Below are 14142 nucleotides of genomic sequence, written 5' to 3'. Positions count from 1 at the left end.
TGCTTTTCCCTCTTCGGTTTTCCACACTTCCGCCCTTCCAGGGAGACACGAGATTCCACCATGGTTTGGGAAGAGTTTTCTGTGCACGGGTACGCCGAGTTCGTTCGGGTCGCCCGCGAGCAGCAGCAGCGCGGCCAAGTGTTTGTCTATTTTAGCGGTGACAAGGATCCAGTCAGCGGTGTTAGTTGGTGCCCAGATTGTATTAAAGGTAAGCCATCTCATCTCCATATATTTGTACGGCTTTCTCCACCGCCTTTTCCTTACGTTCAGATAAATGTAAGCTGCAAGGTGGTTTTGACCAAGATGTTCTTCCTTAGATTTAAATCTTTCTAACTTCTTCTGTAAAATGGTTGTAGGTGACCTGCCTTAAAAGGATGCTTTGATCCCTTTTGAGGAATCTAAAATGCGAAGTCTATTAGTGCGTGCACATAGAGGCATCACTCTATGTGGTATGAACTAGCATGAATGGGAACCAGTTCAATGGAGGTTCTAGTGAAACGGGCACTACAAGGCTTTTTTGCTGGGGAGAAGGGTGTGGAGATGAAAATCACAGTATAGAGTCTATTATTAGTGTTTCTGCTGCAAGATCTCATTGGAAACCTAATCCTTTTCTTTTAATTCTAGCTGAACCCATTGTACGGGCTGAGCTCCCAAACTTGCCAGAGGGATCTGTATTCATTTACTGCCAAGTAGGACCCAGAGACTAGTAAGTAAGACTATTTGAGAAAGATGGTAATTATAGAGTTACGTTGTTTCAGCCAACCCAATAAGCACTGTACATAGTTCATAAAAATGTTAGTAACATTTAGTCCAGTGTTTCTCAACCTTGGCAACTTTAAGACAGGTGGACTTGAACTCATTTGAAGTCCACCTGTCTTAAAGTTGTCAAGGTTGAGAAACACTGATTTAGTCTGTTGTCAGATTGTATGAGAGTCTTAATGTAGTAAAGATGTTTATAACCTTCCATGTGCAGAATGCCCTCAAACATAAGCAAAAAACATAAAGCAACTCCTTCTAAGTAACAGTTGCAGCAATATTGGCTTTAGTTTAAGTGCACCCTGAGACAAATGGCTATTCAGATCAGATCCTGCTCTGCAGTCATTTCCTGCTTATCTTTGCTTTCCTCTGCCAGATCAGCTCTTATCAGCTGAACTTTACCATTTTGTACTCTAAAACCGAATTATTTATTCTATTTATATAGCTGCTCATCTCACTGTTATGTGACTCTAGAAGGCTTACAATAAAACAAATAATTGGCTGTATCTGCCAAGTATAATTTAAATTTCTAGGGCCGCCCACCCACTGGACAGCACACAAAGATTAGAAACAGAAAGAGTACTTAAAAGCACATTGTAAATGGCAGGTGTACCTACTGGGTCCTATAAGATAGCACTGCTTAAAAGATGGGACTAGAGCATGCCAACTCTGTTGCATTTGGATTTTACAGAAACAGTTGGAGAAAGGCACTCCCTAAAATATCCAGGCCCTATGTCATGCAGGGCTTTGTAGCCCATGACCAGCACCTTGAGTTGCACCTGGAAGGTCACTGTAACCAAGCACAGGATCACATAGCAGAATTATTACATGGGTATGCTGAAACACACCCAGTTTCTTGTACCACTGCATTCTGGATCAGCTGTAGTGCTTTAATTGTTTAAATCTAACAGGTTGCAAAATTATAACAGAGCTGCAATTGGCTGCGGTTTATTTTCATTTTATATCCACACATAGCAGCTGTTCTGTGTATTTCTTGGCAAAAACTTGTAAAATGTTTTCCTCACCAGAAAGTTCATTTTTTTTCTGAAATGCAGCAATGTTTGAAAAGATTATGGTTGAGCACATTGTATTTAAATAGTCTATTGTTAGGGGAAAAAAAATTTTCCTGTCTGAATCACATCAAGTGTAGCATACTTTTACCTAATGCTTGCCTTTCCCAGTAGTCTGTCAAATATGGGATATCATTGGGAACATCATTTTTTTGTGAACTTATTCACACAGAATATTACAAAAATGGTTTTCTTCCAACTTTCAAGAATATTTTAAGCTACAAAACAATTATTTTAATTTCTCCATAGCTGGAAAAATCCCAATAATGAATTCAAGAAGAATCTTAGCTTAACTGGTGTACCTACACTTCTTAAATATGGAACTGTAAGTATATAGATTTTCTAATTAGCTTGGAAAGAGTAAAATGTGGTCAAAAGCCTGCAGTGCTTAACAGAATTGCCAAATGTTTCTCTCCATTCTTAAGCCTGGCTGTATATGTTGCTCTCAACTGAAAACTGTAAACCTATAAATAAGTTCTGTTTGTAAGAGACTTGGTCTAATCTTATATATATTCATACAAAATCCTATATATACAAATCATACAAAATTAAATTTCACAAGGGTCCAAAAAAGAACTGCTTTCTGAACAAAAGCCATTGGTGTCTTAATAGATAAAACTATTTGTCAGCCACGATAACTGAGTAATTCAGCAAATATACTCTAGTATCTTCCAAAAGTCCAGCCAGTGGCCAAAAAGGGATTGTGGGAACTCTAGAAGAACTGGAAAGTATGCAGTTGGGAAAAAATTATTTATCAAAAAATAAGCCATGTAGTTATTAAGTTACTTAGCAATATAACAACAGTACTTAGAAAGGAATGCTTCTACAAAGGACTTGGACGTTCTATCATACTTGGAAAGCAATAATGTTTCCTGACTTTTGTTTCAGCCTCAGAAGCTGGTGGAAGAAGATTGCTTTAAACCCAATCTTGTGCGAATGCTGTTTACAGAGGACTAACAATTGAAGCTATTACCAGTGGAGGAAGTGCTTTGAAATGAAATCATAATCATGTCGAACTACAAGTGAATAAGTTTGTAACCTATAGGCCAACTGATTTAAATAAAGTCACTGTAGAACTGGACTGTGTATCATTTGAAATTGTGGCTAGTTTGTATGAACCCATTTGCTGGAGACCGAGTATCTACTCAGAAGGTTAAATTGGATTCTCTTAGCTTCACTGTCTAAGGCAAATAAATATTCTTTGGAAGAATTCAGGCTTCTGCAGTAATTTGCCATTTTATACATTTTAAAGCAAACACCCACTGCAATAAAGACTGTTGAAGTTCCTTCAAAGAGTGGATGATACAGTTTCATCACCTAGAATAGCTGAATGTATATGGTATGTTATAGTTCTTGTAATAGTTCTTGTAATATTTAGTGAGCTCCCAAAGTTAAGGAATAGGAGGACAAGGATGAGCAAGTATAGTCATTCTATACATTTAAAATGATGATCAAGAAAGCGCCTTAGAAAAAGAATTTTCTGAGGACTAGAAAGCTGGTGAAACTGGTTGGTAGGAAAGTGACTGCTGCTTGGTTAATAGACATAATCAGTGATGCTTTAAACACTGAAGCAAAATCATTCAGATTAACAAAAATGCAATTATTAAAGTGAGTACCAATACTGTTTTGATGTAAAATACCCATCTTTAAATTATCAGGTCTAGTGGAAACTGGGTTCCTCTAACATTTGCCAACTGTTAGTGGCATATTACACCAAATTATCAGGTCTAGTGGAAACTGGGTTCCTCTAACATTTGCCAACTGTTAGTGGCATATTACACCAAAGTCATCCTGAACTCAAACACAGAGAAATCCTACTGCAGCTATAAAGTATAGAAGTTTCCTATCAATCTGCAATGCAAGGGAATTTGCATTAAAAGCGCTCCACTATATGCTACGTATCTACCTTAACTGCAGAATTGGAAGAGATTACAAGGATCATCTAGTCCAACCCACTACAGTGTGCAGGAAAATCATTTAAACTATCCATGAGAGGTGGCTGTCCAGTAAGCCTCAACCCATATGGCTAAGAGTGATGCTGGGAACTGTATCTCCACCTGTTGCAGTTATTGCTGATGCTTTACACCCAAATCACTAGATCTAGGATTACAAGGTTCTTTCCTATGGATTAAGAGAAAGCCAGAATACTTAGAATAAATAGAGATATTTACTAACATCCACAAACTAGCATACAAGACAAATGTTTAGCCACTTTTCTTTCACAGTGAATGTTCCAAAATACTCTTCTGCTATACAGTATCAAGAAACACATCTACACCTTTAAATCAGAGGGGATAAGAAGGATCTCTTACATCTGAAGAAATCATTTGTTGAGTCTCTGGGAACTCTGAAGTTCCAAACTGAAGCTGCTATATTTCCACAAGCAACATTTTACTAATAGCATCACTTTCTAAGGCATTTCAGATAACAGTGCCAAGATTAAGTCCATAGGGTGCCTTCCGCCCTTGCAAGGAGGGTCTTTGTGGTGCCTAATGGCTCACTTGACAGAGGTGCTGTTCTGCTGTTGTTGCTGCTGCTGTTCTGCAAGGGCCTGCTGGAGGCGCATCCGCTTGCGGGAATAGTGTTGCCAGTGGAGTATCTGTTGCTCATCAATGAATTTTGCACACTGGGCATTCACCAGTTCCTTACGAAAGTGTTCATACTGGAGCAGTTCTAGCATATGCAGGCACTGGGGATACCTTCATAATAGAAAATATATATTTTAAGTTACTTTTTTTAATGCTTTCCTAAGCTACCAGCACCCTGACAACAAACACTGAATTCTATAAGTAGGAAGGAAGGAATTGATAAATATTCTAGTCACATAATTTGAAGCAAATTACCAGTTTTCTAGTACATTTAGTGAGCAAGCATGCATGTTAACTTTATTTATAACATAATACTGTTTTGCAGTTACATAAAACTTCTACCATACTCAGAAACCAGCTTTTGGTTAGCAAGTGAATATTTTGAATTACAGCACATATACCTTTTTGTGAAATATTCATTTTGTTTCTCTCTCTACAAATGAAGAGACATCAAGCCAGATTTCTTATCTTAAGACTAATTACCAAGAAATTTGGCTCAAAGTCACCCCATGATGGCTGAAAGTGGACTTCAATCTGTGTCTCCCCAGTCTTAGGCCAGAAATCCTAAAAGGACACATGCTTTGTGTGTGTGTACTTAAAATGTATCCTTGTTTTTTAAACTTTTGTGACAGGCATGGATACAAAAAATACAGTTCCAATTCCACCTATCAAGCTACTGTGATGCTCTGGCAAATACGGAGAGATCATATATATGTTCACAAAAAAAATCTAGTGAGCAGATAGAGTGAAACATGCCAGAGTTTGGTTTCACCTGCATATTAATGAGTACTGCATATTAGAAAAAAGTCCATGGTCAGGCTTCCAGGATCTGCAATAATTTGGGGATATTGCATGCATGTGACACTGCTCCTGGCCAAATCCCTAGAATTCCACACACATAAGCATTGTAAAAATCTGTGAGGTCTCCTTTTACCGACCCAACTGCAGGAGGCTGGGGGTGATCATTTCTCATCCTGCTCCATTTCTCCAGGGATTTTGGTGATACCTGTTAAGAGGGGACTGGCAATTGTTTCATAATAATACAGTTTTATGCTATGTATTTTATGAACTCTAGACATATTTAGTACAAAGAGGTAACACTGCAAACTCTTACTTTAGATATTTGGCATACTCTGGTTCCTTCCAGTAGAGCAAGTATTTTAAGTAATTTACAAATGCTTTGTCTTTGAAGTATCCTCTCTGGGCAAGAACTAAAAGAAATGCAAAAATAAATTTAAAATAGATTTTCTCTGTATAACCTTACAGCAATCTTTGCTGTGAGAATAAAATTATTGTTATTCTCCAATGAAGACACACAATAAAACACAACTACAAAACACTACAGCTGTTCCTGACCAAAGGTCCAGCTTTCTGATTTCAACAGTTCTTATATTAATTTTTTAAAATTTGGGTTGATGCATTTTCTTCCATTTGTACCCTGCCTTATAGATTTTAGCAAAATCCAACAAATAAATAAGGTTCAAGCTAGCCATCCTCTTTGATATTAATTTTAAAATATTTTACCTATGAATTTGGGCCTATTTAGGATGCACATTAATATATTTCTAGTTAGTTTCTATATATTATTTTACTGTTTTCAATTTTGTACATTTTGTCTTGTAATTTGCTGTCTGCATTTTATGATGCTTGGTTGAAGAGGTCAGCAAGCAAATCCTGATTTTAGATACTTACAATTGAGGTAATTCGGGTTTGCCAGACACTGCACAAATTCCAGCTCTAGTTGGAAACGAAGTCGATTTCCAGTATCATCTGAGGCAATAAAGAGAAAGGAGTGTGGAATATATACTGCATGCATGAACTATCTGGTGATGGGAAGCTTTTATACCACTTAGAACAGAACTGAAAAAATATTTAGGATTCTTTAGATTTAACCTGTACCACACTCAAAAAATATTCAGTATCTCTGATACCAGCATTTTTAAATCCTACACAACTTAATATATAAACCAATCTGAATGTCTCATATTTCAGAAGTTGATTATACTGTTTAACAAAACTCAAAAGGAATAATAGATATCTACCAGGAGACCAGCATGAGAAATTATCTTAATGGAAGCTCCACAGTAACCTGCTGAGAACAAAATACTGTTTTTTTTCCTTTGACCATTTACTGTATAGAGTCACTCATACAACTTCAGACTACATACTCTACATAAGACAGGCTTTCGACAAGAAAATCTGCAAGCTATACTTCCAAAGCATTGCTGAGATCAGTGGGGTTAATTCTGCATGAACTAGTACCAATCACTTTAGGGACCCTGGCATGTCTTTCAGGTCTGTGAACAGCCAAGAAGCTGCTTTTCAGATTATGTGCAAACTTTTTATATATCTGATGTTATCTTTCGCAACCTGGAACAACAATTCACATCACTGACCACACCATGTGGGGATGATGAGCTGCTGTGAAGCCACAGATCTGGTGGACACCTGAACGAGGGTGGCTGCTCTCATGTAACCAGGAAGACACAAAGGTAAGAGTTCCCCCCCAGCTCCTCCAACTGCTGGAGCGCTCAATATTGAGCCTTTAATGCCAATTCCTTCTCCTTCAAAAACACGCCTCGTTTCCCTTTACGATCGTCCGAACAAGAGGCTATTCCGTATCAGGAGCAAGGAAGCTGCCATGCTTTTGCGCTGGTTTTACTTAATTATCTGTACAGATGAACTGATACGAGGGGAGGGGGTTTTGAGTTAATATCACCAATAATATAAGTACGACTTAATTATGCAAACAAGGTAGTTTAGAGGGCTCTTAAAAAGGGAAAGACAGCCCCCTTTTCCCCTCCCTGTTATTTCCTCTGACCCGCGTCCACTCACCGCCCTCCATGGTGGAGGAGATACCGCTCTGATGTCAACCGCGCTACTGGCCAAGATGGCGACGGCGGCGCTGCGCCCTACAAACGGGTCTCAGTGCATTCTGGGAAATTCCCGGAGGCGGTCAGGACCCGTTGCCGAGGCAACAGTGATGCCAGAAGTCGATCTCTAGCCCCATGAGGACGTTAAAGAAACAGTCTTTTCCTCTTTATTTAAGCGATGCCCACATTTGCTGAATAAAGAGGCATTTCATAGAAATATTCCCACTAGCTCTTCACAGAGATTTCTATCGTGTCATAAGGATTCCCAGGGAACCTCATGATAAAATAAAATGCCTCTGTCGTTGTTGTTGTTCAGTCGTTAAGTCGTGTCTGACTCTTCGTGACCCCATGAACCATATTGCGCCAGGCCTTCCTGTCCTTCACTGCCTCCCTGAGTTTGCTCAGTTTCATGCTCATTGCTTCAGTGACGCTATCTAACCATCTCATCCTCTGCCGTCCCCTTCTCCTTTTGCCTTCAATCTTTCCCAGCATCAGGGTCTTCTCCAAAGAGATCTCTCTTCGCATTAGGTGACCAAAGTATCTGAGCTTGAGCTTCATTATCGATCCTTCCAATGAGCAATCAGGGTTGATTTCCTTTAAGATTGACTGGTTTGACCTCCTAGCAGTCCAGGGGACTCGTAAGAGTCTTCTCCAGCACCACAGTTCAAAGGCATCAATTCTTTGGCGCTCAGCCTTCTTGATGGTCCAGCTCTCACAGCCATACATTACTACTGGAAAAACCATAGCTTTGACTATGCGGATCTTTGTCGGCAAGGTGACGTCTCCGCTTTTTAATATGCTATCTAGGTTTGCCATAGCTTTCCTCCCAAGGAGCAACCGTCTTTTAATTTCATGGCTGCAGTTTCCATCTGTGGTGATCTTGGAGCCCAAATAAATGAAGTCTGTTACTGCTTCCATTTCTACCCCTTCTGTTTGCCAGGAATTGATGGGTCCAGATGCCATGATCTTAGTTTTTTTAATGTTGAGTTTCAAGCCAGCTTTCGCACTCTCCTCTTTCACCCTCATCAAGAGGCTCTTTAGTTCTTCTTGGATATATTAAGTCCATTCACTGTGCTAAGGCTAAGCCATAATATGGATTGTTTAGTTTTAGCTTAGCATGTTGGATGGTTCCACTCAGTTGTGATTTATTTAACAATCTGTGGTTATGCAAATACATTTATAATCCTGTACAATATATAAGTCTGGTCAGTAATTCAGACTCCGGCATCCACATTTTTAAAATGCAGAGATTGGGAACTTGTGACTTACAGATATAGCTGGAGGGCCACAGATTCTCTGTCCTTTCCTTTCCTTTCCTTTCCTTTCCTTTCCTTTCCTTTCCTTTCCTTTCCTTTCCTTTCCTTATTGAGGGGTGTTTACACATTTCTTAACATTTATGTAAATATGACAAAAAGGTTTTGATGAGAGGTATGGCCCTTCTCTTTCCACTTCTATCAACCATCTTTTATCATTGTTTTAATAGTTTTATATTGTTTTTTAGAGGAAGCACTATTGTGAGTGATGCACCCGAAAAAATACTTTAAACGTCTTGGATTAATAAAAATGTCATTTTTGTGCAACTGGAGACTATCTACATGAACATGCATAAATCATAATCTAGGCAGATACAGAATGCCTTCCATTTTGCTATGAGAAATTTTCTCTTGCTCTTTTTCCTCAGAAACACCCCCACATCCTAAGCTTCTTTGATTAAATAGTGATTTAGAGACAACTGTATAATGCCACAGGGTTTCACAGCACTACTGCTACCAAAATATACTTATCTGTAAAGTTTATACAGTTCCTAAGCAGGAATTGTAACATATAGCTACTAAATTTCTTCCACTATAGATGTGGGGAATGAAATGCACAATAACTAGGCACAATGGAAGATGAAGCTCATGTACCTTTAATAGTTCTTGCACCTTGAGGATGAATAATAGACTTTTGGGTCCTAGTTATCACAGATACCAAATTATCTAATTGCCTGGCTCCCTTTAATACTGAAGGCCACTAGAGAGTGTTAGGATTTGTTTATGTGACATGTTTAACTGACTAGTATATCATGGGTGGAGGACTACCATGTCATGTGAAGATCCTAACCTAGACAGCTAATTACTTCTGGTTAGCCATGGCATCTGAACACATTACTGGGAGGTTAATCCTTCAAAGATAGACTAAATCTTAGAATGGCAGAATGAAAATGGGGCTTCTTTAGGAATGTATTGTGTGGCATTTTTATTGTTGTTGTTTCTCTGTTAAAGGGAAAAAAACTGGGAAGTCAAGTAATTGTCTTCTCATTTCCTTTGCAACAGCTAGGAGAACTTAGAAAATGACCTCTCTTCAACTTACTGGGTCATTAGAAATCATGCAGCGGCCACCTGGATCAGCTGTGTCATGCAAATACAGTCTTACAGTATTTAGGCTTGGACATCACTAGAATAGTATAAATAATAGGCAATGTCTGCCTTCTCAAGATGGGATAGCAGGTGACCTAATAGCATAGGATCATAAAAAGCATTTCTACCACTGCTTTTACCTGATTTTTCCCAGTTATGGCAGAGTCCAGGAAGATCCCTCAGATTGTGTGCTCAGTCTTTCAGGGGCAGTGCCATCTTTTCTGAGCTTATGTTTCCAGGAGAGTTTGAATCACCATAGTATTATACCTTCTAAGCCCAAGCCAGAGAATCCAGAAAGAGAATACTGTTGTCAATAGTCTCAAAAGCTACTGAAAGGTCCAGAATGACTAACAGATTTGGCCTTCTCTATCCAGCCTCTCACATGTCAACCACTGTGCAGTTAAATCTGTAGACTCCTTGGTGCTCTCTGAGCTTGGTTGTTTGCTTGCAGATGTTTCATTACCCAACTATGGTATACATCATCAGTGCTAGGAAACAGACTGCCTATACAACATCTTCCAACTAAGTGGGTACCCACACAACTTTACCAAAAACTGCCTGACCACTCAACCCACTACAGCACAACCAACACAAACTATGAAAAGGATAACACTACCATACATCAAAAAATCTCAGAAACAGCCAACAGACTATTACAACCACATAGCATCACTGTAGCACACTAACTAAAGCCCTCCAAAACATCTTAAGTAAACCAAAAGACCCAGTTGTCCAAGAAGAAAAAAACAGGAGTCATCTACAACATACAGTGTATGGACTGTAACAGCCACTATGTAGGACAGGCAGGCAGAAGACTAGCACAGAGCATCCATGAACAGTAACTAGCAGTCAGAAGACACAGTGAAAACTCCTTAATCTCACAACACATGGACAGATTCAACCATAGTTTCAACTGGGAAACTGTAAGCATCCTAGACCAAGCTAAATCCAAAAACACTAGGGAATTCCTGGAAACTAGGCATTCAGACAAATCAGCCATCAATAGATACATAGAGATAAACCACATTTATACACCATTCAAAAGAGACAATAAAAAGTAAAAAGGAAACAAAAAGATCAGAACATCCTCTCCAGCAGCCTACACCCAGGTAAGCAGGGATTAACACCAGACAATCAAGCAGAAAACAATACCTTAACAACTGGCATGGGGCAAAAAAAGGGGCAACCAACCCTGGGGATGGCTAGCACCTTGAAGGTGCTCCCATATGTTAACATCTTATTGATCACCAGCATCTTGGAAGATATTATTATTTATGTATGTGTTTTGGTTTTACTGTATTTTTATATTGTATTTTAATTAATATTAATTAATATTAACGCAATTGTCCCACCCCCGGTGTCTGATGGACCTGTTGGGGTTTCAGAGGGAGCTGGGGGATATTCCCGTGGATCTGCTGCATGGTCCAGGAGAGGCCTTGGCTGCTGCCTGGAATAGGGAGGCGGCTGGGGCCTTGGACAGGATCATGCCTATGTGACCTCTCTTGCCACATAGGCCCTGACACTCCCCATGGTTTATGGAGGAGTTGAGGGTTCTGAAGAGGGTCAAGAGAGGTCTAGAGCGCTGATGGAGGAAGACAAAGACTGAATCTAACCGAACACAGGTAAGAGCCGCTATCAAGGCCTACATTGTGGCAATAAGGGTGGCGAAGCGCCAATACTTCTCTGCCCTTATTGCATCTGCAGAGTGCTGCCTGGGGGCCCTGTTTGGGATCACTAGATCCCTCCTTGGTAAGAAGGATCTGGTGATTCATTTGCAGAGCCGTGTGGAGGAATTTTCAGAGCATCTGCAGGACAAAAATCGCTCAGATTCGTTCCAAGTTAGACTCTGAGCGTGGAGCAGGGTCTGGGGAGATACCAGGGGATCGTTCTTACCCAGTTATCTGGGAACGGTTTGATCCTGTTGTTCCTAAGGAAGTGGACAGGATCCTCTGGACTGTGAAGGCCACCATTTGCCATCTGGACCTGTGCCCCTCCTGGCTGGTGGAAGCAGCTCGGGAGGTGAAATGTAGTTGGATCCAGGGGATAGTTAATACATCCTTGTGGGAGGGAGTGTTTCCATCTGCCTTTAAAGAGGCGTTGGTGCACCCCCTCCTCAAGAAACCCTTCCTGGATCCTACCGTACTGGACAATTTCCATCCAGTCTCCCACCTCCCCTTTTTGGGGAAGGTGGTTGAGAAAGTGGTGGCATCACAACTCCAAAGGATGCTGGAGGAAACGGATTATCTGGACCCCTTCCAGTCAGGTTTCAGGCCCAGATATGGAATGGAAACAGCATTGGTCGCACTTATGGATGTCCTCTGGCGGGAGCGGGATGGTGGAAGTGCGACCATCCTTGCTCTCCTCGATCTCTCAGCGGCTTTCGATACCGTCGACCACGGTATCCTGTTGGGACGGCTCAGGGAATTGGGGGTGGGGGGCACGGTCTTGTGCTGGTTTGCCTCCTTTCTCCGGGGCTGATCCCAATCGGTGGTGATAGGGAGCGAGAGGTCCCATCCTTGGCCCCTCCTTTGTGGGGTGCCGCAGGGTTCGGTTCTCTCTCCGCTCCTTTTCAACATCTACATGAAACCGCTGGGTGAGATCATCCGCCACCATGGGATGAGGTATCATCAGTATGCTGATGATACTCAATTATACATCTCCATCCCAGGTGAAGTAAGTGATGTTGTGACTGCCCTTTCATGGTGCCTGGAGGCTGTAAGGATCTGGATGGGGAACAACAGGCTTCAGCTGAACCCTGGTAAGATGGAGTAGCTGTGGGTTAATGGCTCATCTGTATCCAGGACTTTGTCATCTTTGGTGCTGGATGGGGTAGCACTGCCCCAGACAGACCCAGTGCGTAATTTGGGGGTCCTCCTGGACTCATGACTCCTGCTTGAAGAACAGGTGGCAGCCGTGGCCAGGAGGGCCTTTGCACAACTTGTGTATCAGTTACGCCCTTTCCTGGATCGGGATGCCCTTCAAATGGTCACTCATGCCCTTGTTATCTCCCAGATAGATACTGCTGCAATGCGCTCTACATGGGGCTACTGTCAGGCCTAGCCCAAGGAACTCCTGGAGACCGTGTAGGTTCAATCAGCAAGGTTTATTAGCTAGCGCTTATTTACAGAATATTTTCTGACCAGTAGTCTAGACTGACCAGTAGTTCCCAGGCACAACTCTCTACTATCTTCTGGAATGCTTAGGGATGCGCCAGCTTTCTCCGCTTATCTCCAGAGCGTTGCTCTGGAGACGAGAGCACCGTTTTCACCACCCTTCCTCCATTCCAGTCCATCACAGCTACCCTTGAAAAGTATCCGGAAGCTACAGCTGGCTCAGAATGCAGTTGCGCAGGCTATTTTTGGAGTCCCAAGAAAGACCCATATAACACTGTTGCCCCGCAAGCTGCATTGGATACCAGTTTGCTTGTTTGTTTGTTTGTTTGTTTGTTTATTAGATTTCTCTCCCGCCCATCTCCCCTACAATAGGGCACTCTGTGCGGGTTTGCTTCTGGGTCCAATTCAAGATGTTGGTTATCACCTTTAAAGCCCTACATGGCATGGGACCAGGTTACCTGAGGGACCGCCTCTTCCCCATGATTTCAACCCGTCCCACCCAATCACACAGAGAGGGCATGCTCCGGACCCTCTTGGCAAAAGAACTCCGACTAGCAGGGTCCAGAAGGCAGGCCTTCTCTGCGGTAGCCCCCGCACTTTGGAACATCTTGCCCTCAGAAGTGAGATTGGCCCCCTCACTCCTGGCCTTCCGGAGGGATCTGAAGACCTGACTCTGCCATCTGGCCTGGGATGGGAGGGAAAACGTCAGGTATGGGGTTGGCTAGCCCCTTATAGCCCTGGCATTTGCTGCTCTGAACCATCGACCTCCTGGACGCTTTCTTTTTTTAGTAATTGTTTTCTATAGGTTTTATGTAATTGAATTTTTATTTAGTGTTTTAATGAGTTGTAAGCCGTCCAGAGTCCCCCATTAGGGGGAGATGGGCGGGGATAAATTTAATAAATAAATAAATATTTATTTGTTGTTTTATTGTAAACCGCCCAGAGTCACTTCCTCCTGAGATTAGAAATATAAATAAATAAATAAATAATTAAGGCACTAACAAGAAGAAAACCACACCCCCACCAACACAGTCAGAGCAAGCTACTGTATATAAACAGGGAGAGAATCCCACAGTCACTGGGGCTGATAATGTTACCTAGTTGGGTAATGAAATGTCTGCAGACAGACAACCAAGCTCAGAGAGCACCAAGGACTCCACAGTTCAAACCTGAGCTACATATATTCTCTTCTATTGGAGTTAAATCTGTTTCCTTCCCATAAACAGGTCCAAAGCTTGATTAGAATGGTTTTAAAGAATCAGTGTCATTCAGCACAGCCTGGAATTGAGTTGAAGAGGGAAATATTACCAGAGGAGTCTTCAAATTACACCAGTTGAAATTTA

The 14142-nt window shown here is 41.4% G+C and overlaps 2 protein-coding genes across 2 annotated transcripts; one reads left to right on the top strand and one right to left on the bottom strand.

Moving 5' to 3' along the window:
• The first annotated feature begins 9 nt into the window (after positions 1–9).
• Positions 10–2907, top strand: TXNDC17 (thioredoxin domain containing 17). The gene is made up of 4 exons (XM_007420888.4): positions 10–208; positions 625–706; positions 2076–2151; positions 2715–2907. The coding sequence occupies exons 1-4, from the start codon at positions 61–63 to the stop codon at positions 2781–2783; spliced, it is 375 nt and encodes a 124-aa protein (XP_007420950.1). The 5' UTR covers positions 10–60; the 3' UTR covers positions 2784–2907.
• A 1064-nt stretch (positions 2908–3971) lies between these two features.
• On the bottom strand, positions 3972–7337 carry MED31 (mediator complex subunit 31). Its single transcript, XM_007420887.3, has 4 exons — positions 7250–7337; positions 6107–6184; positions 5529–5625; positions 3972–4525 (listed from the first exon to the last, which is right to left on the bottom strand). Exons 1-4 carry the CDS (start codon positions 7257–7259, stop codon positions 4324–4326), a joined length of 387 nt encoding a protein of 128 aa, XP_007420949.1. The 5' UTR covers positions 7260–7337; the 3' UTR covers positions 3972–4323.
• Between the last annotated feature and the right edge of the window lie 6805 nt (positions 7338–14142).

Source organism: Python bivittatus, unplaced genomic scaffold (assembly GCF_059951505.1).
Source record: "Python bivittatus isolate LINGU-HERP-01145 unplaced genomic scaffold, Pbiv_v1 ctg000690_np1212, whole genome shotgun sequence".
Lineage (NCBI taxonomy): Eukaryota > Metazoa > Chordata > Lepidosauria > Squamata > Pythonidae > Python > Python bivittatus.
The sequence above is the reverse complement of the archived record's forward strand: the minus strand, read 5'-3'. Positions and strand labels throughout refer to the sequence as shown.

Coding starts and splice junctions, on each gene's coding strand:
- MED31 (XM_007420887.3), bottom strand. Junction 5,626..6,106: donor AAACCCGAATTACCTCAATT/GTAAGTATCTAA, acceptor CATTTCTTTTAG/TTCTTGCCCAGAGAGGATAC. Junction 4,526..5,528: donor GAGTATGCCAAATATCTAAA/GTAAGAGTTTGC, acceptor TCTATTATGAAG/GTATCCCCAGTGCCTGCATA.
- TXNDC17 (XM_007420888.4), top strand. CDS start 61: ATGGTTTGGGAAGAGTTTTCTGTGCACGGGTACGCCGAGTTCGTTCGG. Junction 209..624: donor GTGCCCAGATTGTATTAAAG/GTAAGCCATCTC, acceptor TTTTAATTCTAG/CTGAACCCATTGTACGGGCT. Junction 2,152..2,714: donor CACTTCTTAAATATGGAACT/GTAAGTATATAG, acceptor CTTTTGTTTCAG/CCTCAGAAGCTGGTGGAAGA.